Source organism: Fringilla coelebs (genome assembly GCF_963513975.1).
Source record: "Fringilla coelebs genome assembly, chromosome: 24".
NCBI lineage: Eukaryota > Metazoa > Chordata > Aves > Passeriformes > Fringillidae > Fringilla > Fringilla coelebs.
The window spans coordinates 7,169,825-7,192,952 of NC_140050.1; the positions used below are offsets into that span (position 1 = coordinate 7,169,825).

The 23,128-nt window shown below is 60.5% G+C and overlaps 1 protein-coding gene across 1 annotated transcript in view; it reads left to right on the forward strand.

Moving 5' to 3' along the window:
- The window catches only part of FBN3 (fibrillin 3), a gene marked incomplete at both ends in the record, with an annotated part of 73,737 nt that extends 51,368 nt beyond the window's left edge, over positions 1-22,369 (forward strand). Inside the window, 38 exons of the mRNA XM_084220966.1 lie at positions 152-277; positions 600-722; positions 960-1,085; positions 1,188-1,313; positions 1,679-1,801; positions 2,436-2,558; positions 3,547-3,672; positions 4,040-4,162; positions 4,402-4,524; positions 5,111-5,272; positions 5,640-5,708; positions 5,949-6,074; positions 6,359-6,484; positions 6,908-7,057; positions 7,330-7,401; positions 7,893-8,018; positions 8,474-8,599; positions 9,318-9,443; positions 9,724-9,840; positions 9,935-10,063; positions 10,468-10,587; positions 10,817-10,942; positions 11,021-11,173; positions 11,581-11,646; positions 11,902-12,027; positions 12,250-12,369; positions 12,802-12,924; positions 13,336-13,467; positions 13,937-14,062; positions 14,517-14,723; positions 16,002-16,127; positions 17,048-17,170; positions 17,894-18,010; positions 18,593-18,721; positions 19,136-19,255; positions 19,794-20,025; positions 20,770-20,938; positions 21,995-22,369. Coding sequence (XP_084077092.1) covers positions 152-277; positions 600-722; positions 960-1,085; positions 1,188-1,313; positions 1,679-1,801; positions 2,436-2,558; positions 3,547-3,672; positions 4,040-4,162; positions 4,402-4,524; positions 5,111-5,272; positions 5,640-5,708; positions 5,949-6,074; positions 6,359-6,484; positions 6,908-7,057; positions 7,330-7,401; positions 7,893-8,018; positions 8,474-8,599; positions 9,318-9,443; positions 9,724-9,840; positions 9,935-10,063; positions 10,468-10,587; positions 10,817-10,942; positions 11,021-11,173; positions 11,581-11,646; positions 11,902-12,027; positions 12,250-12,369; positions 12,802-12,924; positions 13,336-13,467; positions 13,937-14,062; positions 14,517-14,723; positions 16,002-16,127; positions 17,048-17,170; positions 17,894-18,010; positions 18,593-18,721; positions 19,136-19,255; positions 19,794-20,025; positions 20,770-20,938; positions 21,995-22,369 — 5,138 coding nt within the window. The remainder of the gene's footprint in view (positions 1-151; positions 278-599; positions 723-959; positions 1,086-1,187; positions 1,314-1,678; positions 1,802-2,435; positions 2,559-3,546; positions 3,673-4,039; positions 4,163-4,401; positions 4,525-5,110; positions 5,273-5,639; positions 5,709-5,948; positions 6,075-6,358; positions 6,485-6,907; positions 7,058-7,329; positions 7,402-7,892; positions 8,019-8,473; positions 8,600-9,317; positions 9,444-9,723; positions 9,841-9,934; positions 10,064-10,467; positions 10,588-10,816; positions 10,943-11,020; positions 11,174-11,580; positions 11,647-11,901; positions 12,028-12,249; positions 12,370-12,801; positions 12,925-13,335; positions 13,468-13,936; positions 14,063-14,516; positions 14,724-16,001; positions 16,128-17,047; positions 17,171-17,893; positions 18,011-18,592; positions 18,722-19,135; positions 19,256-19,793; positions 20,026-20,769; positions 20,939-21,994) is intronic.
- Positions 22,370-23,128: the final 759 nt, after the last annotated feature.

Here is a 23,128-nt window from a genome sequence, read left to right on the forward strand (position 1 = left end):
CAGACCCAACTCATTCCCAGCGTTTTGTTGCATTGGTGTTCCTTTTGCTGCTCCCTTTGACCAGTGGGGAAAAATTCAATTTGGGCACCAGATGATGGCCTGAGCACGGCCTGAGCAGGGCTGGCTGCTCCAAGTGCTCCTGTCCCCTCAGACATCAACGAGTGCTCCCTCAGTGACAACCTCTGCCGCAACGGGCGCTGCGTCAACGTCATCGGCACCTACCAGTGCTCCTGCGACTCGGGCTTCCAGGCCACCCCGGACAGGCAGGGCTGCGTGGGTGAGTGCTCCCCCAAAGGGTCCTTCCAGAGCCTTGGCAGGAGCCCAGAACCCTCCCGGGCTCCTGGGGTGTTGTGTTCAGAGGGTAAAGCGAACGGGGAATGTCCTGGGTGAGTGGCAGCCCAATCTGTGCTGCTGGCGCAGTGCTGTGGGCACTGCCAGGGGCTGGGCAGAAGGAATGAGCTGTTCCCTTGTGGCTGGGGGAGATTTGTGTCCTCTTCTCCCACCCAAAGTGCTGCCTGGGCCCTCGTCTGTGCAGGGCCAGGGGCTGGGCTGGATCCCTGTGGGTCCCTCCCAGCTCAGGGCGCTGTGGTTGTCCCCAGACATCGACGAGTGCACCATCACCAACGGGGGCTGTGACACCCACTGCTCCAACTCCGAGGGCAGCTACGAGTGCAGCTGCAGTGAGGGCTACGCCCTGATGCCAGACAAGAGGTCCTGTGCAGGTCAGTGGCCACCTTGGCTCTTGCAGGTGCTGCCCCAGGGACCTCTGTGTCCCCCACAGTTGGCTCCAGGATGAGGGGGGGTCCCATTTTTAAGTCCTCTCCAGAGAAAGGATTTTCCTGGATGGATGATTTTGCTTTGCACTGCCACGTCCAGCCGCTCACAATTTGGGATTTCCTCCTTCCCCCTCGTGCTCCAGCTTTCCCTGTGTTCACCTTGGCCTGGTCTCCTCTCTGCAGATATTGATGAGTGTGAGGATAACCCCGAGATCTGTGACGGGGGGCAGTGCACCAACATCCCCGGCGAGTACCGCTGCCTCTGCTTCGACGGCTTCATGGCATCCCTGGACATGAAGACCTGCATTGGTGAGGCCCTGGCTGTGCCCTGGGTGTGTCCCAGCTCTGCCTCCTGTCCCCAGAGCCACACCAGGGTCCTCGGGGTGTCCCATGGGTGGTTTTGTCCCGCAGATGTGAACGAGTGCGACCTCAACCCCAACATCTGCCTGCACGGCGAGTGTGAGAACACCAAGGGCTCCTTCATCTGCCACTGCCAGCTGGGCTACTTCGTCAAGAAGGGAACCACGGGCTGCACAGGTGGGAGCTCAGCACGCCTGGAGCGGGGCTGCCAGTGAGAAAAACCAGGAGAGCCCTCCCAGAGCTGCTCTGGAGAGAGCCCCAGCCCAGGGTGCTGTGTGGGGGCTGCTGTGGGATGTGCTGGGCGGGCACAGAGGGCCAGCACCCACCTGTTCCCAGGTGATGGCCAAGCCAGGAGCCTGCCCTTCCTCCTGCACGTTTGCCAGGGCTGAACTCCTCAGCTCCAGGGTCCAACCCCAGGCAGCCTCTCCCCCAAAGCCCTGGGAGCTCCTGGAGCCCAAACCCCAGCGTGGGATCGCCCCAGGCTCAGCCCTGCTGTGCTGGGAGAGCTGAGCTGGGCCAGCCCTGGTGTCCTTCCTCTGCAGACATCGATGAGTGTGAGATTGGGGCCCACAACTGTGACATGCACGCCTCCTGCATCAACGTCCCCGGCAGCTTCAAGTGCAAGTGTCGCTCGGGCTGGCTCGGGGACGGGCTCAAGTGCAACGGTGAGTCCTCCCCAGGGCAGGGGCAGCCCTCTCCAGGTGCTCTGCAGGCCCCTGGGGAGGCTGGGCTGGGATGGAGGGCTTCAGCCTGCAGAAAAGGAGGCTCAGAAGGGACCTTGTGGCTCTGCACAACTCCCTGAGAGGAGGGGGCAGCTGGGAGGGTCGGGCTGTGCTCCCAGGGGACAGCAGGACAAGAGGGAACGGCCTCAGGCTGTGCCAGGGGGGTTTAGGTTGGATATTGGGAAAATGTCTTCATGGAATGTCCAGCCCTGGCCCAGTCACCATCCCTGGAGGGATTTAAAGCCATACAGATGTGGTGGTTGGTGACACGGTCAGTGGCTTGGCAGAGTGCTGGTGAGGGCCACAGAGGCTCTCAGGGATGTAGTGGAGCCTCCAGACAGTCTCCTGGGCCATTTGTGTGTCCCTGCAGCTGCTCAGGCTCAGGGCAAAGCCAAGGAAAGGCCAGGCTGGACAGGGCTTGGTGGAAGGTGTCCCTGGGGGTGGAACTGGATGATCCTTAAGGTCCTTCCCATCCAAACCACTCGGTGCTTCCATGAGTGAGTCCTGCTCATCCAGGAGCCCAAGGCCATTCCAAACTAGCCAGGCCAGGCACTGACAGGCTGTTATCCGTGCCCAGACCTGGATGAGTGTGCAACTGAGGAGCACAAGTGCAACCTGAACGCCAACTGCGTGAACACGCCTGGCTCGTACCGCTGCGCCTGCCGCGACGGCTTCAACGGCGACGGCTTCTCCTGCTCAGGTGAGCCCAGGGCTAGCACAGCAGCAGGGCTGGGACAGAGCCCAGCCCCTGTCCGGGTTTGAACAGGTTCTGTCTGCTAAGGAAGGCAGGGAAATGCCTGAAATGGAAAATGTAAACCCCCTCCCTCAGAATTGTTATAATTTTGAAATTAAGGTGCTCTCGGGGAAAGGTATGGGAGCAGGAATGACAGTCCTTTACTAAGAAAGTTAAAAATACAAATGCAACAGCACAAACAACACAAAAACAGCACTGCCAGAGTCAGAGCAGTCCCTGTCCCCTGTGTGTCAGGGTGGTGGCACAGTCCCATCCCAGGGTGGGGGCACAGCCCCATCCCATGGGGGCTCAGCCCTCCTGCAGTGCCAGCTGTGGTTCTGCTGCAGCAGGATCCTGCACAAGGGGGGAGTTTTCCTCTGCAGCTCCAGGGCTGTTGGAGATGGGCCTGCTCTCCCTCTGGGAATGCAGGGCAGACAAAAGCTGCTCCTCTGGGAATCCAGTGGAAGCGGCTCTGGTATCCCAAAATCTCTGATTATATCCAGGTAGGAATGCTTGGCTCCTCCCCCTGGGTGGAGCATCTCCCCATGGGAAGATGTAATTTTATCAGCCATGCAGTGACACTCAATGGCCCATTAACAGAAGATAATTAATAATTAATGGCCCATTAACAGAAGATATCTCCTGGAGGGAGGATTGGCTGTGGAAGAGATAAAGAAAACTGCCCCATGAACAGCAGATCACTGCCCCACCTCTGACAATACACACATTAAATCCAGGACAGCCCCTCAGAGCCACCAGCCTTGCTGGGTGCTGCCTTGGCTGGGGTTCCCCAGAGCACAGCCACCTCCAGCAGGGATCCAGCACCTCCTCACAGGTGTCTGGAGAGGCTCAGGGCCATGACAGGAGCTGCAGCCCCCCAGAAGTGTGTGGGCACACTGCTGGGCTCCCCTGGGCTGGCTGAGGGCAGCCCCCAGCCCCGTGTCCCTCCCTGCAGACGTGGATGAGTGTGCAGACAACGTGAACCTGTGTGAGAACGGGCAGTGCCTCAACGCCCCCGGCGGGTACCGCTGCGAGTGCGAGATGGGCTTCAACCCCACCGAGGACAGCAAGGCCTGCCAGGGTGAGTGCCCGGCCTCTGACCCCCTCCTGGCCCCTGCTGGCACCTCCTGACCCATGAGCCAGCCCCCAGCCCCTGCTGGTGCCAGGCTCCTGAGGTGCCACCTCTGCCACCGGCAGCGGTCGGTCCCCAGCCTTCAGAGAGGTTGGGCTGAGCCTGGATTCCTGCAGAATGGAAAAGCAGGAGAGCAGGGGCGAGGGGAAGCAGTGGGAGAGGCTGGCGTGGCTCAGCTCCCCCGGGAGATGGTCTCAAATGGCACCAGGACCGTCCTGGGGTGGGTTGGTCCCCGCTGGGCAGGAGGTGGGGGCAGGAGCAGCCTGTCCTGGCCCTCACCTGCCACAGCCTGTCCCCAGCTGTCCCTGTTTTGCAGACATTGATGAATGCACCTTCCAGAACATCTGTGTGTTTGGCACCTGCCAGAACCTGCCTGGGATGTTCCGCTGTGCCTGCGATGATGGATACGAGCTGGACAGGAGTGGGGGCAACTGCACAGGTCAGGGCTCCAGGCTCCAGGCTCCCTGCTCTGGGCTCTGCTGGGCTCTGCTGGGCCCATCCACGGCAGCCTGACCCAGCCCATGGTCCCCATGCTGCCTTCGCTGCTGGGGTGGCCGGGAGGGACAGCTGGGGGTGGCACAGGGGTGGGCACACACCTGAGCACAGAGCTCAGGCTGGGCTGGGCTCTCCTGGCAGCGCTCACCTTGATCTTCCGTGTCCATCTGTCCATCCTTTCAGACATCAACGAGTGTGCAGACCCCGTGAACTGCATCAACGGGCTCTGTGTCAACACCCCTGGCAGCTACCTGTGCAACTGCCCCCAGGACTTCGAGCTGAACCCCACGGGGGTGGGCTGTGTGGGTGAGTGGGACCCCCGCCCAGACCCACCCCGGGGCTCCTCCTTGGTGGTCCCGTGGGGCTGGAACTGGACACGAGGAGGGTGGCTGGCCCTGCCTGGCTGTCCCCCAGGGGTTTAACCCTGCAGCAGCAGCAGCAGAGCTGTGTCCTGCTGAGTGTGCCCCACCTGGTGTCACTGTCACCACTGTGGGTGCCCCTCTTGTTGCTGCCATGTTGCTCCAGGGCAGCTCTGGAGCTGTTTCATTCCCTGGCAGTGCCCAAGGCTGGGTTGGATGGGCTTGGAGCAGCCTGGGACAGTGGAAGGTGTCCCTACCCATGGCCAGGATGATCCTTCAGGTCCCTTCAGCCCAAACCATTTGGAGTTCCATGATCCCACACAGCTCCCTGCACAGGGCCCCAGTAACCCCCAGTTTTCCCTTATCCCTGGAAGATTTCCATTCCTTTGCAGCCCACGGCAGGGTGTGGAACAGGGTCACCCTTAAGGCCCCCTCCATCCCAAACCATTCCACAATTCCACGATTCCATCCCTCCTGCACCCCCAAGCTTTCCAGGGGAGGTTTCTCTGCTCAGCAGCCCTGTGTCTGTGCAGATACCCGGGTTGGGAATTGCTTCCTGGACACGCAGGACCGAGGGGATGGGGGCATCTCCTGCAGTGCTGAGATCGGCGTGGGGGTCACCAGGGCCTCCTGCTGCTGCTCCCTGGGCCGGGCCTGGGGCAACCCCTGCGAGCTCTGTCCTCCAGCCAACACCAGTGAGTGGGGAAAAGCTTGGGATGGACATGGGGGGGCAGGAGGGAAGAGGGGCAGGGTCGCTCCCAATGGAGTTTGGGATTTGCTGCTCCATCCGGGGCAGGGCGGAGGTGAAGTGGGGTGGGGGAGGCCAGGCTGTTGTGTCTGGGGGGTCCAGGTTGGGATCCTTCATTCCCAGTGCAGTGGGCTGGGGAGGGAATGTGGAATCCCCCTGGAAGGGAGGGCAGTCTGTGGGATGGCTGGGCAGGCGATGGGGATGGAGCTGCTCCATCCCAGCCCCGTGGGTGTTCCTGCTGGGCTTCTCCTGGCTCTCCCCACCCTCCTGCTTCAGGGGAGCCCCTCAGCCTCCCTGCCTGCCTTTCTCCACAGCCGAGTACAAGACCTTGTGCCCTGGGGGAGAAGGCTTCCGGCCCAACCCCATCACTGTCATCCTGGAGGGTGAGTTATCCCTGTTCCCACAGCCCTTCCTGAGGGATGGCGTGCTGGGGAACCCCAGCCCTGCGGGGACACTCTGTGCCATGGCACTGGGTGCTGGGTGCCCACTGCCCACCGAGTGATGGACACAGTGTGGCTCTCCTTGGCCACGACCCAGAGCGGGGCTGGACGCGGTGGGCTGAGCTCTCTGCAGCTGGGGGGTGGCACAGGCAGTGAAAATGTCCCACTGCTGTCCCTCCTCAGACATTGACGAGTGCCAGGAGCTGCCAGGGCTGTGCCAGGGCGGGAACTGTGTCAACACCTTCGGCAGCTTCCAGTGCGAGTGTCCCCTGGGCTACTACCTCAACGAGGACACCCGGATCTGCGAGGGTACCGGGGACAGGGGCTGGGGACAGGGGTGGCACCCGCTCCAGGGGCTGGGGACACAGGGGTGGCACCCTGTGTGTGTGGCAAGGTGGATGACTCTGTGTGCCAGCTGCTCCAGGAATGGTTGGGAGCATCAATTCCCTTTTCCCTTCCAGATTTCCTCATCACCAACCTGTCCCCAGCCTGTCCCTGTGCCAAAGCCACCCATCCCTCATGCCAAGCCTACCCCCACCCCACCTGTGCCCTTCTCCACCCGTGCCCAGTGCTCTGACTCCTTCCTCCCACAGATATTGATGAGTGCTCTGCCCACATCGGGATCTGTGGCCCTGGCACCTGCTACAACACCCTGGGCAACTACACCTGCGTGTGCCCCCCCGAGTACATGCAGGTCAACGGGGGAAACAACTGCATGGGTACGGCTCTGGGTCCTCTGGATTCATGGGGAGGTCTCAAATCCATGGGGAATGGTCCAGATCTCTGGGAAGGGGGCTGGCACTGCCATCCCAGAGGGGGCTGTGCCGAGGGGATGGAGCAGAAGTGCTGGAAACAGGGGCTGGGATTCAGAGCTGGATGTGGCACTCAGTGCTCTGCTTGGGGTGATGGCTTGGCCTCCGTTTGGAAGTGTTTCCTTCCATTCCCGGGGCTGGCAGTGCCATTTCTGGAGTGTCAGTGCCATTTCCAGGGCTGGCAGTGCCATTCCTGGAGTGGCAGTGCCATTTCCAGGGCTGGCAGTGCCATTCCTGGGGCTGGCAGTGCCATTCCTGGAGTGGCAGTGCCATTCCTGGGCTGGCAGTGCCATTCCTGGGGCTGTCCCAAGCCTGGCACTGCCGTTGCAGACATGAGGAAGAGCGTTTGCTACCGCAACTACAACGACACCTGCGAGAACGAGCTGTCCTTCAACATGACCAAGAAGATGTGCTGCTGCTCCTACAACATTGGCAAGGCCTGGAACAAACCCTGCGAGCCCTGTCCCACCCCTGCCAGCCGTAAGTGTCCCCACAGGGTCCCTGTCCCACCCCTAGGTGCCCTCACAGGGTCCCTGTCCCAGTCCTTCCCATGTGATCTCCCCGTCCTGTCAATTTTCCCATTTTCCCATGAAATTTGGGGCATGGACACCAACAGAATAAATGGGGAGGAAGGAGAGCGCTCTGGGGGTGACTCCAAGCACAGTGGGGAGCCCCTGGTGCCTCTCAGAGCCCAATTCCAGCACTCTGGGCCCTCCCTGGGCACAGCCCTGACCTCGGTGTTCCCTTTCCAGCTGAGTACCAGATCCTGTGTGGGAACCAAGCCCCTGGATTCATCATTGACATCCACACAGGGAAGCCCATTGGTGAGTCAGTCCTGCATCCCACGGGGCCAGGGCTGCTCCTGTCATCCCGTGGGAGCTTCTTACTCAGGGAATCAAAGGCTGGGGCAAGGAGAAGAGGCTTGGCAGTGCCAGGGACTGAAGAGGTGGGAGATGAGTTAATCTTCTCTTCCTGGGAAGGAAGTGCAACAGAGGGAGTTGGTGGTGGGTTGTGCTGGGACCCCAGAGCCATCCCAATATTCCAATGACCCCCTGGGCTCCCCATTTCCAGCCTGGTCCCAGAGCTCAGCTGTTCCTGCAGGGACACACTCAGAGCAAGCCGGGGCCCTGTCCTGGGTGGAGCCTTCCCAAAATGCTGATGCTGTGGAGCATTCCCAGGATACAGGGATGGGATGCTGATGCTGTGGAGCATGCCTGGGATTCCCGGGATGCAGAGAGGGGGATGCTGATGCTGTGGAGCATTCCTGGGATTCCCGGGATGCAGAGGGGGGGATGCTGATGTTGCACCCATGCAGATATCGATGAGTGCAGCGAGATCCCGGCCATCTGCACCAACGGCGTCTGCATCAACCAGATCGGGAGCTTCCGCTGCGAGTGCCCCATCGGCTTCAGCTACAACAACATCCTGCTCATCTGCGAAGGTAGCTCATCCCCACGGGAATTCAGCTCCTCCTGCCCAGAGGGCAGCTCATCCCCAGGGGAATTCAGCTCCTCCCACCCTGGGGGCAGCTCATCCCCCAGGAATTCAGCTCCTACACCCCAGGGGCAGCTCATCCCTGCAGGAAATCCTGCTCCTCCTGTCCCAGGATGCTGCTGCGAGGCTGTGGCAGCTCCACAGGGGGATTTTTGGGATGTCCTGCTCCACAGGGGGATTTTTGGGGTGTCCTGCTCCACAGGGGGATTTTTGGGGTGTCCTGCTCCACAGTGGGGATTCCTGGGGTGTCCTGCACAGCACCAGGAGTTGCACTCCCTGATCCCCGTGCTCCTTCCCGAGCTGTTCCTCTGGAGCAGCGATCCCGCCCCCCTCAGCCATTCCGGGATCCCCCGGGATGTTCCCGGTGCCCTGGCAGTGTCCCCGTGCCCTCTGTCCCCGCAGACATCGACGAGTGCAGCAGCGGGGAGACGCTGTGCCAGCGGCACGCCGAGTGCGTCAACATCCCGGGCAGCTTCCGCTGCGAGTGCGCCACCGGGTACCGCCTGTCCCCGGGGGGCGCCTGCGTGGGTAAGGGGCACACCTGGGCACACCTGGGCTACACCTGGGCACACCTGGGATACACCTGGGATACACCTGGGCACACCTGGGATACACCTGGGCTACACCTGGGCACACCTGGGCACACCTGGGCACACCTGGGCACACCTGGGATACACCTGGGATACACCTGGGCACAGCTGGGATACACCTGGAATACACCTGGGATACACCTGGGCACAGCTGGGATACACCTGGGCACACCTGGGCACAGCTGGGATACACCTGGGATACACCTGGGCACACCTGGGATACACCTGGGATACACCTGGGCACAGCTGGGATACACCTGGGCACACCTGGGCACACCTGGGATACACCTGGGCACAGCTGGGCACAGCTGGGATACACCTGGGATACACCTGGGATACACCTGGGAAACACACCTGGGATACACCTGGGCACACCTGGGATACACCTGGGCACACCTGGGCACACCTGGGCACAGCTGGGATACACACCTGGGAAACACATCTGGTCATACCTGAGCCACTCACACCTGATCACACCTGAGCACACCTGGGACACACCTGAGCACACACCTGATCACACCCCCCGTTTTTTCGGGGATGACGGCACATAAATCTCATTGCCTCTCAAGTCACCTGTCCAAAGCCGTGGGCGGGGCTCTGCTCTCCCCACCTGTCCCCTCCTGCCCCTCACCTGCACCCCCTGGGCTCCGTTCCAGGTCGCAACGAGTGCCAGGAGATCCCCAACGTGTGCAGCCACGGGGACTGCGTGGACACCGAGGGCAGCTACGTCTGCATCTGCCACAACGGCTTCAAGGCCACCGGGGAGCAGACCATGTGCATGGGTCAGTGTCACATCCCCCAGTCAATGTCACATCCCCCGGGTCAGTGTCACCCCCCTGGGTCAGTGTCACCCACCCCGGGTCAGTGTCACCCACCCCGGGTCAGTGTCACTCCCCTGGTCAGTGCCACCCCAGGGGGACACAAGTCCTTGACACTCCAGGGTGCTGCCAGGGACAGCCGAGTGTCCTGCCAGGCTGTCCCTGTGCCCTGCAGCCCTGCAGCCTGTCCCCACGCTGTCCCTGTGCCCTGCCTGGCCTCTCAGGTGTGCCTCTGTCCCCGCAGACATCGACGAGTGTGACCGGCAGCCCTGCGGCAACGGCACCTGCAAGAACACCGTGGGCTCCTACAACTGCCTGTGCTTCCCTGGCTTCGAGCTCACCCACAACAACGACTGCATGGGTGCGTCCCCGCGCCCTGGGGACACCCCTGGGGCCAGCCCTGCTGGCTGTGCGTGCCACAGGTGACACCTGGCCCTCTTGCTGTGGCTCTGCAGACGTGGACGAGTGCTCGTCGCTGGTGGGGCAGGTGTGCAGGAACGGGCAGTGCATCAACAGCGTGGGCTCCTTCCAGTGCCTGTGCCAGGAGGGCTACGACCGCACCCCCGACGGCAAGAACTGTGTGGGTGAGTGTCCACTCCAGTGTCCACCCCATGTCCAGGGTCCTCTGGCCGGGCTGGTGCTGTCCGTGTGGTCCCCGAGCTGGTCCCAGCAGTGGCGTTCTCCAGAAGCACCCACAGGTCCCCTGGAAGCAAAGCCTGCTCATTGAGATGCCCCCAGAGAGCTGGACTGGCCCTTCCTTGCCTCCATCTCCCTTCAGACCCGTCCTTCCGTGTGCTGGGACCTGCAGGCCCTGGGAGAAATGTCCTGTCCATGCCCTACCAGGGATGCCCTGTCCAAGCCCTACCAGGGACATCCTGGAAACATTTCCCCCGTTCCCTGTCACCTTTGGGGCAAGGCAGGGCCTGGTGCAGCCCCAGGTGCTCAGGACAGAGCCCAGACCCCACCCTGGCTGTTCTCCCCTCTCCAGACATCAACGAGTGCGTGAGCCTGCCCGGGACCTGCTCCCCGGGCACCTGCCAGAACCTGGAGGGCTCCTTCCGCTGCATCTGCCCCCCTGGCTACGAGGTGCAGAACGACAACTGCATTGGTAAGGCCAGCCCTGTGCCCCCATCACAGCACCTGCACACCCCAGCCTGTCCTTCCCGAGGGGGCCAGGGCACCCCAGGGGGGTCAGCACCCCCAAATCCCCGCCGGGGAGGCTCTGGGGTGTGGCTGTGCCCTGTTCTCCCTGCAGGAGGGCTGTGGGGTGGGGCAGGGGTGGTGTCCACCCCCCTCACCTGCTCTGACACCCCTGGCTGTGTCCCTGCTGCTCCCAGACATCAACGAGTGCGAGGAGGAGCCCAACATCTGCCTCTTTGGGACGTGCACCAACACCCCCGGCAGCTTCCAGTGCGTGTGTCCGCCGGGCTTCGTGCTGTCCGACAACGGCCGCCGCTGCTTCGGTCAGTGCCCAGTTCCTGGAATTCCTGCCAAATTCCCGGGAACCTCCCTGACCTTGGCACGTCCCCATCCTCCCCCAGACACTCGCCAGAGCTTCTGCTTCACTCGCTTCGACAACGGGAAGTGCTCGGTGCCCAAGGCCTTCAACACCACCAAGGCTCGGTGCTGCTGCAGCAAAATGCCCGGGGAGGGGTGGGGAGACCCCTGCGAGCTGTGCCCGCAGGAGGGCAACGGTAGGGAGGGGACAGGGCCAGGTGTCCCCTGGGGAGAGGTGGGAGGGTCCCCGTGGGAGTGTGTCCCCAGGGGAGAGCGATGGGTGTGTCCCTAAGGGAGAGGGATGGGTGTGTCCGCATGGAGAGATGGGTGTGTCCCCAAGGGGGAGAGATGGGTGTGTCCGCATGGAGAGATGGGTGTGTCCTCATGACAGCAGTGGTGGGTGTGTCCCCATGGAGAGATGGGTGTGTCCCCATGACAGCGGTGGTGGGTGTGTCCCCATGGAGAGATGGGTGTGTCCCCATGACAGCAGTGGGGGGGTGTGTCCCAGAGCCTTCAAAGGCCGTTTCAGCTGCTGGGAGCAGAATCCCTTCAGCACATCCCACTTTCCTTCTCTTTTCATTCCCACTTCTTCTTTCTCTTCCAGTTGCCTTCCAGGAGCTGTGTCCCTATGGCCACGGGGCTATCCCAGGCCCGGGTGACACCCGGGAAGGTGAGGCTGTGTGGAGGGATGGGCAGAACTCTGGGCTGGGGGTTGTTGCCTGGAATTGACCAGACCTGGGCTGCTGCAGAACAGGGTGGGATCCCCGGGGGACACGGGACTGGGCACCCCCAAACCCCCAGACTGCTCACCCTCAGCTCTGCAAAGGGAACACCTGAGACACCCAGGATCCCCTGAGCATCCCCTGGCAGTGCTGAGGGGACAGGGCTGTTGGTGGCCGTGTGAAGCTGCATTTTCCATTCCCAGATGTGAACGAGTGCTCGGAGAACCTGGGGGTGTGCATCAACGGCGCCTGCATCAACACCGACGGCTCCTTCCGCTGCGAGTGCCCCTTCGGCTACAACCTGGACTACACCGGGGTCAACTGCGTGGGTGAGGCTCTGGGGGGCTCTGGGGGGCTCTGGGGGGTGCCCTGCTCCCTCCTGCTCCATCCCCCTCACTCCAGAGGGGATGGATCCCTGTGTGCAGAGAGGGAATCGCTGCTCCCCCACCCCTTCCATCCCAGCTCTGCTGGGACACTTGGAGTGCTCTGCCTGCAAGAGCCCAGCCCAGCCCTTCCTCATTCTCCTCCTCCTCACGTTCTGTGCTCCCCAGACACGGACGAGTGCTCCATTGGCAATCCCTGTGGGAATGGCACCTGCACCAACGTGGTGGGAGGCTTCGAGTGCGCCTGTGACGAGGGCTTTGAGCCGGGGCCCATGATGACCTGTGAAGGTAACAACCTGGGGGGCAGCCCCTTCATTCCCACCACCCTGGGCTCTGTGGGACCCCCTGCTCCCTGCCTGGGCCAGCCCCTTCATTCCCACCACCCTGGGCTCTGTGGGACCCCCTGCTCCCTGCCTGGGCCAGCCCCCCATGGGTGGTGTGGGATGGCTGGGTGAGGCTCCTCTCCACTCTGGGCTCCTTCAGCTCCCTCTGGAGCCCTGGATGAGCAGAGGAGCTGCCTCCCCAGGGACCAGCAGCCCGTTCCCACCAAAGCTGCTGGGACACCGGGGGTCTGTCCCTCTGCAAGGGTCGAGCACAGCAGGATGTTTTGGTGGAACAAAGCTCTGGTGGGGTGGATGCCCAGGGAGGGTGGATGTGCCCTGGGGAGCTCCTGCCCCTGCTGAGGGCATCCAGGTGAGTTCTGTCCTCTCCTCCCTGCAGACATCAACGAGTGTTCCCTGAACCCCCTGCTCTGCGCCTTCCGCTGCATCAACACCTTCGGCTCCTACGAGTGCACCTGCCCCTCTGGGTACGCCCTGCGGGAGGACAGGAGGATGTGCAGAGGTAAAACCCCTTCTGCAGCCCCCAGGGCATGGCCCAAACTGCCCCCAGCCCCTGCACTTGGCCAGGTGTGCACAGGGGAGGTGGGAATTCTAAGCTGGCTTTTCTCACCATCACCCACCTCGGTGTCCTGGTAGGAAGGAATTCTTCCCTGGGAGGGTGGGGAGGTTTCCCAGAATCTGGGGCTGCCCCTGGATTTCTGGAAGTGTCCCAGGCTTGGAGCAGCCTGGGACAGAGGAAAGTGTACCAGCCCATGGCAGGGGTGGCACTGGATGAGTTTCATAGTCCCAACTCACTCCATGATGTTTTTTAACCCGTGTGCCAGCCAGCCTGGCCCGAGGCTGCGGGGATGGATGGGGCAGGGCAGGCAGGGCAGAGCTGGGCTGGCAGGGGCTCTGACGGGTCTCGTTGCAGATCTGGATGAGTGTGCAGAGGGGCTGCACGACTGTGAGTCCCGGGGAATGCTCTGCAAGAACCTCATTGGCACCTTCATGTGCATCTGCCCTCCTGGGATGCAGCGCAGGCCCGATGGCGAGGGCTGCACAGGTACCAGGGGCATTCCTGGGGCATTCCTGGGGCACAGACAGGAATGTTCCTCTCTGAGGAATCCAACCCAACCCAACTCAACCCAATCCAACTCAACCCAACCCAATCCAACCCAACCCAATCCAATCCAATCCAACCCAACCCAACCCAATCCAACCCAACCCAACCCAATCCAACCCAACCCAATCCAATCCCAGCAGCAGCTGGAGCATGGGCAAGCCAGGGAAGCTGAGTTCTGGCCACCCTGCTCTGGGAGAGCTCTGGGATGGATGGATAGATGGATGTTTTCCCCAGGGCAGGTGGAGGTGGATGTTTGTTTTCCCCAGGGCAGGTGGAGGTTCCTCCCAGCTGCCCAAAGACACGGAAGGGATCCTCAGGGGCTCAGTGAGGACTCTCCATGGGGAGTGGGGAGCTGGGCAGGTTCGTGCCTGGCCTCAGCAGGGCTCTGTGTGTGTGGTACCCCTGGCAGATGAGAACGAGTGCCGGAGCAAGCCGGGGATCTGCCCCAACGGGCGCTGCGTGAACACGGCCGGCAGTTACCGCTGCGACTGCAACGAGGGCTTCGAAGTCAGCGCCTCGGGCACCGAGTGCATCGGTAATGCCCTGCATGGGGGGCTCAGGGGGGCTCAGGGGGGCTCAGAGGGGCTCAGACAGCAGGGAGGGACCGGGGACAGGCACACGGGGCATGGCTTCCTGCTGGCAGGTGGGATACTGGGCTGGAGTTGTTCCCTGGGAGGGTGGGGAGGGGCTGGCACAGGGTGCCCAGAGCAGCTGTGGCTGCCCCTGGAACTGTTCAAGGCCAGCTTGGATGGGGCTTGGGGCACCCTGGGGCAGTGGGAGGTGTCCCTGCCCATGGTAGGGGTGGCACTGAGTGGGTTTAAGGTCCCTCCAACCCAAACCTCTTTGGGATTCTTTGCTCCTGAGCAGGAAAGTTGTTGGAGCCTCCCCTTTATCCGAACCCCCCAACCCTCCCTGGCACTGCCTGCTCCACTCCCCCTGGTGCTGGCACTGCCTCAGAGCCTGGATTTGTGTCCCCTTTCTGTGCCCAGACACCCGCCAGGGCTTCTGCTTCACGGAGGTGCTGCAGACCATGTGCCAGATGTCCTCCACCAACCGCAACCTGGTCACCAAGTCCGAGTGCTGCTGCAACAGCGGGCGCAGCTGGGGCCCCCAGTGCGAGCTCTGCCCCCTGCCTGGCACTGCCCACTACAAGAAGATGTGTCCCCATGGCCCTGGGTACTCCACGGATGGCAGAGGTCAGTGGGGCACTGTGGTGTTTGCTGGGTTCCCCCAGGATGAGGGAGGAAATGGTGAATCTGACTGCATGTTCTTGGAAGGCTAATTTATTATTATATTGCATTATATTGCATATTATATTATATTATATTATATTATATTATATTATATTATATTATATTATATTATATTATATTATATTATATTATATTATATTATATTATAACATTACATTACATTACATTACATTACATTACATTACAATTACATTACATTACAATTACATTACATTACAATTACATTACAATTACATTACATTACAATTACATTATTATACTAAAACTGTACTAAAGAATAGAGAAAGGATACAAACAGAAGGCTACAAAGAATAATAATGAAAACTCTTCAGTGCTTCCAAGTCCTGACACAACCTGACCACGATTGGTCGTTAAATCAAAACAATTCACCTGTTGGATAAACATTCTCCAACCACATTCCAAAGCCACAAAACACAGGAGAAACAATCAGATAATGATTGATTTCCTTTTTCCCTGAGGCTTCTCGGCTTCACAGGAGAAGGATCCTGGGCAAGGGGATTTTTGCAGGAAATATGACAGTGACAGGGCAGGGGTGGACACAGGGATGATCCCCCCAGAGCAGACAAGGAGCCTCTGCAGGGTTCCCTGGCTCTCTGGGAGAATCCATGGGGTGAGGGGGAGCTTCAGACCAGCCCTGTCTTAGCATAAGATTTTTGGCTTAATTTTGAGGAATCCCTCTGGCCTTTGAGGTATGAGGATGGCAGATCAGGTCTGTTATAGAATGAGTTATTTGTTAACAAAGGAGATAAAAGATCTTAATCAGAATTACTCATTACACAGTGCAAAATGAAAAGGACTGCTGGTAGATTAGAGCAGGACATAAACTGCAGATATCGAGGTATTAAAGCTGGCAAAAGAAACAGGATTGATCAGGAGCCAAATGTAACTCAGCTTGGAAATAATGATAAATTAACAGAGTCCTTTACTCAGCCTCCACCCCTGCTCTGGGGAGAAGCCCCACACACCTCCAGGGAATGCACAGAAGATTTCTGCTTTGTGACAGCTCAGCCAGAAATCCAGTTTATCTTCCCAGCTCCCGCTTTAGCAGGGGGATGTTTACTGGCAGCTGGGAGCCATGCCAAAATAACCCCGAGACACTTGTGCTGTGTGCATTATCTGATAACCAACACCAGATAAGCATGGGGAGCGAGCTGCCCTGGTGGCACTGACAGCTCCTCCTGTGCCTGTCTCCCTGCACAGACATCGACGAGTGCAAGGTGCTGCCCAACCTGTGCAGGAACGGGCAGTGCATCAACAGCATCGGCTCCTTCCGCTGCCACTGCCGCCTGGGCTACACCCCGGACATCACGGGCACCGCCTGCCAGGGTGAGCCCCCCGCCCCCGGCCCGCCCTGCCGGTCCTGGACCCCGCCCGGGACCCGGGACCCGCCCTCCCCGCGGCTCCCGGACCGTGGGTCCGGCTGCTCCGCCCGGCTCGGCTTCTCTGAGTGCTGCCGAACGAGCTCCAAATGAGCTCCGTGCCTTCCCCGGGCCCGGGGGCTGGCAGGGACTGGGATCTGGGCTGAAATCTGGGAGCTGGGCTGAAATCAGGGAGCTGAAATCTGGGATCCGGGCTGAAATCTGGGATCCGGGCTGAAATCTGGGAGCTGGGCTGAAATCTGGGAGCTGAGCTGGAATCTGGGGTCTGAGCTGAAATCGGGGAGCTGAGCTGAAATCGGGGAGCTGAGCTGAAATCGGGGAGCCGAGCTGAAATCTGGGACCTGAGCTGAAATCGGGGATCCCAGCTGAAATCTGGGACCTGAGCTGAAATCGGGGAGCTGAACTGAAATCGGGGATCCGGGCTGAAATCGGGGATCCGGGCTGAAATCTGGGGTCTGAGCTGGAATCTGGGAGCTGAGCTGAAATCTGGGATCTGAGCTGAAATCTGGGGTCTGAGCTGAAATCGGGGAGCTGCCAACCCCCCCTCAGGCAGCACAGCTGGTTCCAGGCAGGCTGAGCGCCCTGCTGGGATCCAGATGTTGGCATAAACATCTGGAATGGCGGTGCCACATTTGTTGTGCTGGCTCGAGCTGAGCTGCTCCCCCAAAGCCCCTGGCTCTGCTCTGCTGCTTCCTGGAGAGTGAAAAGGGGGTGTTCATCCAGGAGTGCCAGAATCCACGGGGATATCTCAGCCCTGAGCACAGAACCTGGCACTGCCTTGTGTTCAGGAGCCCCGAGGGGGCTGGCAGGGCTGCAGGGGACCCTGCCCAGCAGCACAACCTGATGTGTTTTGTCCCTGGAGTGCAGATCTGGACGAGTGCAACCAGTCCCCAAAGCCCTGCAACTTCATCTGCAAGAACACCGAGGGCAGCTACCAGTGCTCCTGCCCCCGGGGCTACGTCCTGCAGGAGGATGGCAAGATCTGCAAAGGTACAGGGCCAGCAGCAGAGAGGGGACAGGGCGGCCAGAGTTGGGAAAATGTCAGCAGGAAGGCGTGGGGAAAGGTGCCACGCACGAGGGTTTGACCCTTCCACGCTCCACCTGTGGCTCATCAGGGAAAAAATGCTCCTGGCCCTGTCCTGGTGACTGCACAGCACACCCTGAGCTCCAGGGAGCTCAGAGGGATGTCCCCTGCGTGTGGCATTGTCACCACCCAGGCTGGGGCTGTGTCCACCCCCCCAGTGTGAGGAGCCTGGCCTGAGGATCTGGGAGAACCTGGGATTTGTGACCTGCAGGAGAGGCAGGGGAACATCCCTGCATCTTGCAGATGTGTCTGTGTGGGGTAGGAAAATGATGGGTAAATTGGGGAAAATGAATCAGGGAAAATTTGGAAAAATAATGGGGAAAAATAATTGGGGGAAATGGGGGGAAATAATTGGGGAAATTGTGGAAAATAATGGGGAAAAAATAGGGGAGAAATGGGAAAAATAGTGGGGAAAAAATAGGGGAGAAATGGGAAAAATAATGGGGAGAATTGAGAGAAAATAGTGGGCCAAATTGGGGGAAATAATTGGGAAAAACAAGGAAAATAATGGGTATGAGGTCCCCACGTCATAAGGCTGTGGGGTGGGGACAGGTTTGTCGGGTGTTCCTGCTGCTGTGCACCCCCAGGGACAGGGGGATAAACCCTGAGCCCGTGTCCTTGTCCCCCAGACCTGGACGAGTGCTCCACCAAGCAGCACAACTGCCAGTTCCTCTGTGTCAACGTCATCGGGGGCTTCAACTGCAAGTGCCCCCCTGGCTTCACCCAGCACCACTCGTCCTGCATTGGTGAGTGCAGAATTCCTGCCCTGCCCATTCCTGCCAGGCAGCTCTGGCTCTGCAGGGGCTTCCCAGACCCCCAGAGTGAGCCCTGTCCCCCTGCAGTCACCCAGACCCCCAGAGTGAGCCCTGTCCCCCTGCAGTCACCCTGGCAGTGGCTGCTCTGTCCTTCTGCTGCTCAGCCTGGGCTCTGCCCCGGCATCAGAGCTGGCCACGGGGCCAGGGATGGACTTTCAGGTGGTCAGGGGTGGATTCCCAGGTGGTCAGGGATGGATTTCCAGGTGGATTCCCAGATGGCCAGGGGTGGATTCCCAGGTGGATTTCCAGGTGGATTCCCAGGTCGCCAGGGGTGGATTCCCAGGTGGATTCCCTGGTGGATTTCCAGGTGGACTTCCAAGTGGATTTCCAGGTGGCCAGGAATGGATTTCCAGGAGGTCAGGGGTGGATTTCCAAGTGGATTTCCAGGTGGCCAGGGAGGGATTTTCAGGTGGATTTCCAGGTGGCCAGGGGTGGATTCCCAGGTGGATTTCCAGGTGGATTCCCAGGTGGATTCCCAGGTGGCCACAAAGCCCTCCTGGTGGTGTTTTGCAGACAACAACGAGTGCACAGCTCAGCCCTCCCTGTGTGGAGCCAAGGGGCAGTGCCTGAACACCCCGGGCAGCTACAACTGCGAGTGCCAGAAGGGATTTTCCCTGGACAGCTCCGGGGTCAACTGTGAAGGTGGGGCTGGGCCTCCAGGGAGCTTCCACGGGGAGGAATTCTGAGGTTCTCTGAGGAGCCTCAGTGCAGATGGGCACCTCCAGGAGTGTTTGGGCAATGCCCTCAGGGATGGGGTGGGGTTGTTGGGGGTCTGGGCAGGGCTGGGGGTTGGACTGGGATGATCCTTGGGGAGGGAATGGTGCCATACTCCAGCAGGAGAGATCTGAGCCTGAAGCAGAGCAGAGCTGGGGACAGCCCAGGCCTCAGCTGGGATCAGGGACCATCCCCAGGGATCAGGGACCATCCCAGCAGGGCTGTCTGGGAGCCGGGGCTGTCACTCAGCTCCAGAATTGCCTGGGGGTGCCAGGCGGGTCCCTGAGCCCCAGCAGGGCCAGGGGACAGCGTCTGAGCTGCCCGTGTGTCCCTTGGGCGCAGATGTGGACGAGTGTGACGGGAACCACCGGTGCCAGCACGGCTGCCAGAACGTGCTGGGGGGCTACCGCTGCGGCTGCCCCCAGGGCTACGTGCAGCACTACCAGTGGAACCAGTGCGTGGGTGAGTGGGACGCACCTGCAGGGCTGCCACACCTGGGGAGGGGGGCCCTGCCTGCCTGGGGAGGGGTGCCACATCTGGGGAGGGGGGCCCTGCCTGCCTGGGGAGGGGTGCCACACCTGGGGAGGTAGCCTGTACCTGTGGGATGCATCCTGTGTGATGTATCCTGTGCCCATGGGGTGTATCCTGTACCCGTGGGATGCTCCCTGTACCCATGGGGTGTATCCTGTACCCGTGGGATGCACCCTGTACCCATGGGATGCTCCCTGTACCCGTGGGATGTATCCTGTACCCATGGGTTGCTCCCTGTACCCGTGGGATGCACCCTGTACCCATGGGATGCTCCCTGTACCCGTGGGATGCTCTCTACCCATGGGATTGCTCCCTGTACCCGTGGGATGCACCCTGTACCTGTGAGATGCTCCCTGTGCCCGTGGGATGCTCCCTGTACCCGTGGGATGCTCCCTGTACCCATGGTGGCTGTCCCCTGGCTCGGTGATTCCCTGACTCCCCCATTCCACCCCTCCGTGGCTCCGTGCAGATGAGAACGAGTGCTCCAGCCCCTCTGCCTGCGGCTCTGCCTCCTGCTACAACACCCTGGGCAGCTTCAAGTGCGTTTGTCCCTCGGGCTTTGACTTCGACCAGGCCTTCGGGGGCTGCCAGGACGTGGACGAGTGCTCGGCCGGGGGCAGCCCCTGCAGCTACGGCTGCTCCAACACGGACGGGGGGTACCTGTGCGGCTGCCCCGGGGGCTACTTCCGAGCAGGACAGGGGTAAGGAGGGCCCAGAGGGGCTTTCCCAGCTGGGAACTGCATGGGGATGTGGGATAAGGAGCGCTGAGCCTCTCCTCACCGCTCCCAGGAGCCTCAATGTGCCCCCTGTTGAGTGACAAAAGTGACAATCTATGCTTCATCCCCTTAAAAACCCTAACCCCAGAAGTTTCTCTCCTAGATTAGGTGAAAAGGGCACCTCATAGGCCTGGGGGCTTCACCTCGAACTTAAGGATAGCTAATTGGACAGGAGCCAAAAAGTCCCACTGGGCAATTTGCTAGAAAAAGAAGGGGAAAAAAAATCCTAATCACTTTTGTGATTTGGGGGCAGGAGGGCCTCGTGCACCTGGCTCAGTTTTTCTCTGTAAGGAGTTTATTTTGCCTTTTATTAAACCTTTTTGTTTCCAGCACTGCCACAGAGGCCACCCTACCGATTTTATGCCTCCAAAGGTAGCTGAGCTATCTTGGGTGAGAAATGGACCTCCAAGAGCTGGTGAGACCAGGCTCGAGGAGGCTCCAGTTACTCACATCTCCTGCCCCATGTGCCTGATCCCAGCAGCTGCTCTGTGCATACACCCAGTGCATTAATTAATCCATTAATTAATGAAACCACCTTGTTGTGGGCTCCCTTGGGCACGTCCTCTGCCTCACCCACACATGACCCTCCGGGTGTTTCCCGCACGGAGAACCCGGGAGTGCCGACATCTCCGTTGGATTCATGGATTCCCTCTGCTCTTCTGCCACCAGCCACTGCATTTCTGGCTTGGGATTTGGGAAGGGTCCCTACCTGCCTGCCCCCCAGGAGGAGGATGAGGACAACCTGCTGTCCCCCGAGACCTGCTACGAGTGCAAGATCAACGGGTACCCCAAGAGGGGCCGGCAGCGGCGCAGCGTCAACGGCACGGAGAGGCACCAGGTGAGAGATCCAGGGCATCCTGGAGGGGCTGGAGCAAGGCAGGAGCTGGATCCCTTCAGGAATAGGGGCCTGGGGTGGATCCCGTTCCCACAGCGCAGGCAGAGCCAGCAGCTCATCCGTGTCTGCCCAGGTTTGGCGTCCCCAAGCCCTCCTTGTGAAGCCAAGAAATAAAGCTCACGTTTCCCGTCCCTGGGAGTGACCAAGGCCAGGCTGGACAGGGCTTGGAGCAACCTGGGATAGTGGGGGGTGTCCCAAGGGGCTGGGACAAGGCTTTTTTAAGGTCCCTTTCAAGCCAACCCATTCCATGTGGAGGAATGGAGGGAGTTCTGGCCTCTGTCCAAAGCTCTCCTGGGAATTTCACAGCCCTGGGCAGGAGAGGTTATTTTAGGGCTTGGAAGGAGAATGGTCCTGAAGTTACTGATCCTGGGGTTGGGGGCTGTGTGCTGGGACTTCAGTGCCAGAGGCACAACCAGCACCCCAAAGCTGTCACTTCTCAGGGTCAAATTAGGGCTGAATTTCCCTAAACCAAACCCATCTTCTCCTGCCCAAAGCTGTCACTTCTCAGGGTCGATTTAGGGCTGAATTTCCCTAAACCAAACCCACCTTCTCCTTCCCAAAGCTGTCACTTCTCAGGGTCGATTTAGGGCTGAATTTCCCTAAACCAAACCCACCTTCTCCTTCCCAAAGCTGTCACTTCTCAGGGTCGATTTAGGGCTGAATTTCCCTAAACCAAACCCACCTTCTCCTTCCCAAAGCTGTCACTTCTCAGGGTCGATTTAGGGCTGAATTTCCCTAAACCAAACCCACCTTCTCCTTCCCAAAGCTGTCACTTCTCAGGGTCGATTTAGGGCTGAATTTCCCTAAACCAAACCCACCTTCTCCTGCCCCTGAGCCTCCCCTGCTCTCCCTGAATGCAGCAATTACATATCCTCCGAACAGAGGGAGACACGGCTCTCCCTTTGTTGGAATAAAGTCCAAAGGGCTCCTCTGTCCCCTTTTTGGACACAACCCTGTGCTGTTGGTGGGTTCATTTCCCTGACCCCCCGTTCCCGGCAGGAGCAGGCGGTGAACCTGGCCAGCATGGACGTGGAGGCGCCGCTGTCCATGGCGCTGAACCTGTCGGAGCTGGCGCACAAGGAGCACATCCTGGAGCTGCTGCCGGCGCTGGAGCCGCTGGAGAACCGCGTGCGCTACGCCATCGCCCAGGGCAACGAGGAGGGGCTGTTCCGCATCCACCACCGCGAGGGGCTCAGCTTCCTGCACCTGGGCCGCAAGAAAATCCCGCCGGGCACCTACCTGCTGGAGATCGTCAGCGTGGCGCTGCCCCGCCGGCGGGAACTGCACAAACTCGAGGCCGACAACCACCTCGACTACTTGGCGGGGGAGCTGGGCCAGGCGCTGAGGATGAGGCTGCAGCTCCAGCTCTACTAAAGCCACCAGAGACCCCCCGGTCCCACCCGACAGCGCAGCCCTGCCCCTCGCCACCCGCCCCGGGAACAACGGGATCCTCTCCTGCCACCGCCGCCGCCACCGTGGGGACGTCCTGCTGGGACAGCCGTGGGGACTGTCCCTGTGGGGTCAGCCATGGGAATGTCCCTGTGGGGTCAGCCACCCCAGGGTCAGCCGTGGGGACTGTCCCTGTGGGGTCAACATCTCCTGGGATCAGCCATGGGGAATGTCCCTGTGGGGTCAGCCATGGGACTGTCCCTGTGGGGTCAGCCACCCCAGGGTCAGCCGTGGGGAACGTCCCTGTGGGGTCAGCACCTCCTGGGACAGCCGTGGGGAATGTCCCTGTGGGGTCAGCCATGGGACTGTCCCTGTAGGATCAGCCATGGGGAATGTCCCTGTGGGGTCAGCAATGGGGAATGTCCCTGTGGGATTAGCACCTGGTGGGACAGCCATGGGGAATGTCCCTGTGGGATCAGCCGTGGGGACTGTCCCTGTGGGATCAGCCATGGGGACTGTCCCTGTGGGGTCAGCCATGGGGAATGTCCCTGTGGGATCAGCACCTGGTGGGACAGCCATGGGGACTGTCCCTGTGGGATCAGCCATGGGGACTGTCCCTGTGGGATCAGCCACCCCAGGGTCAGCCGTGGGGACTGTCCTTGTGGGGTCAGCCATGGGAATGTCCCTGTGGGATCAGCCATGGGGACTGTCCCTGTGGGATCAGCCATGGGGACTGTTCCTGTG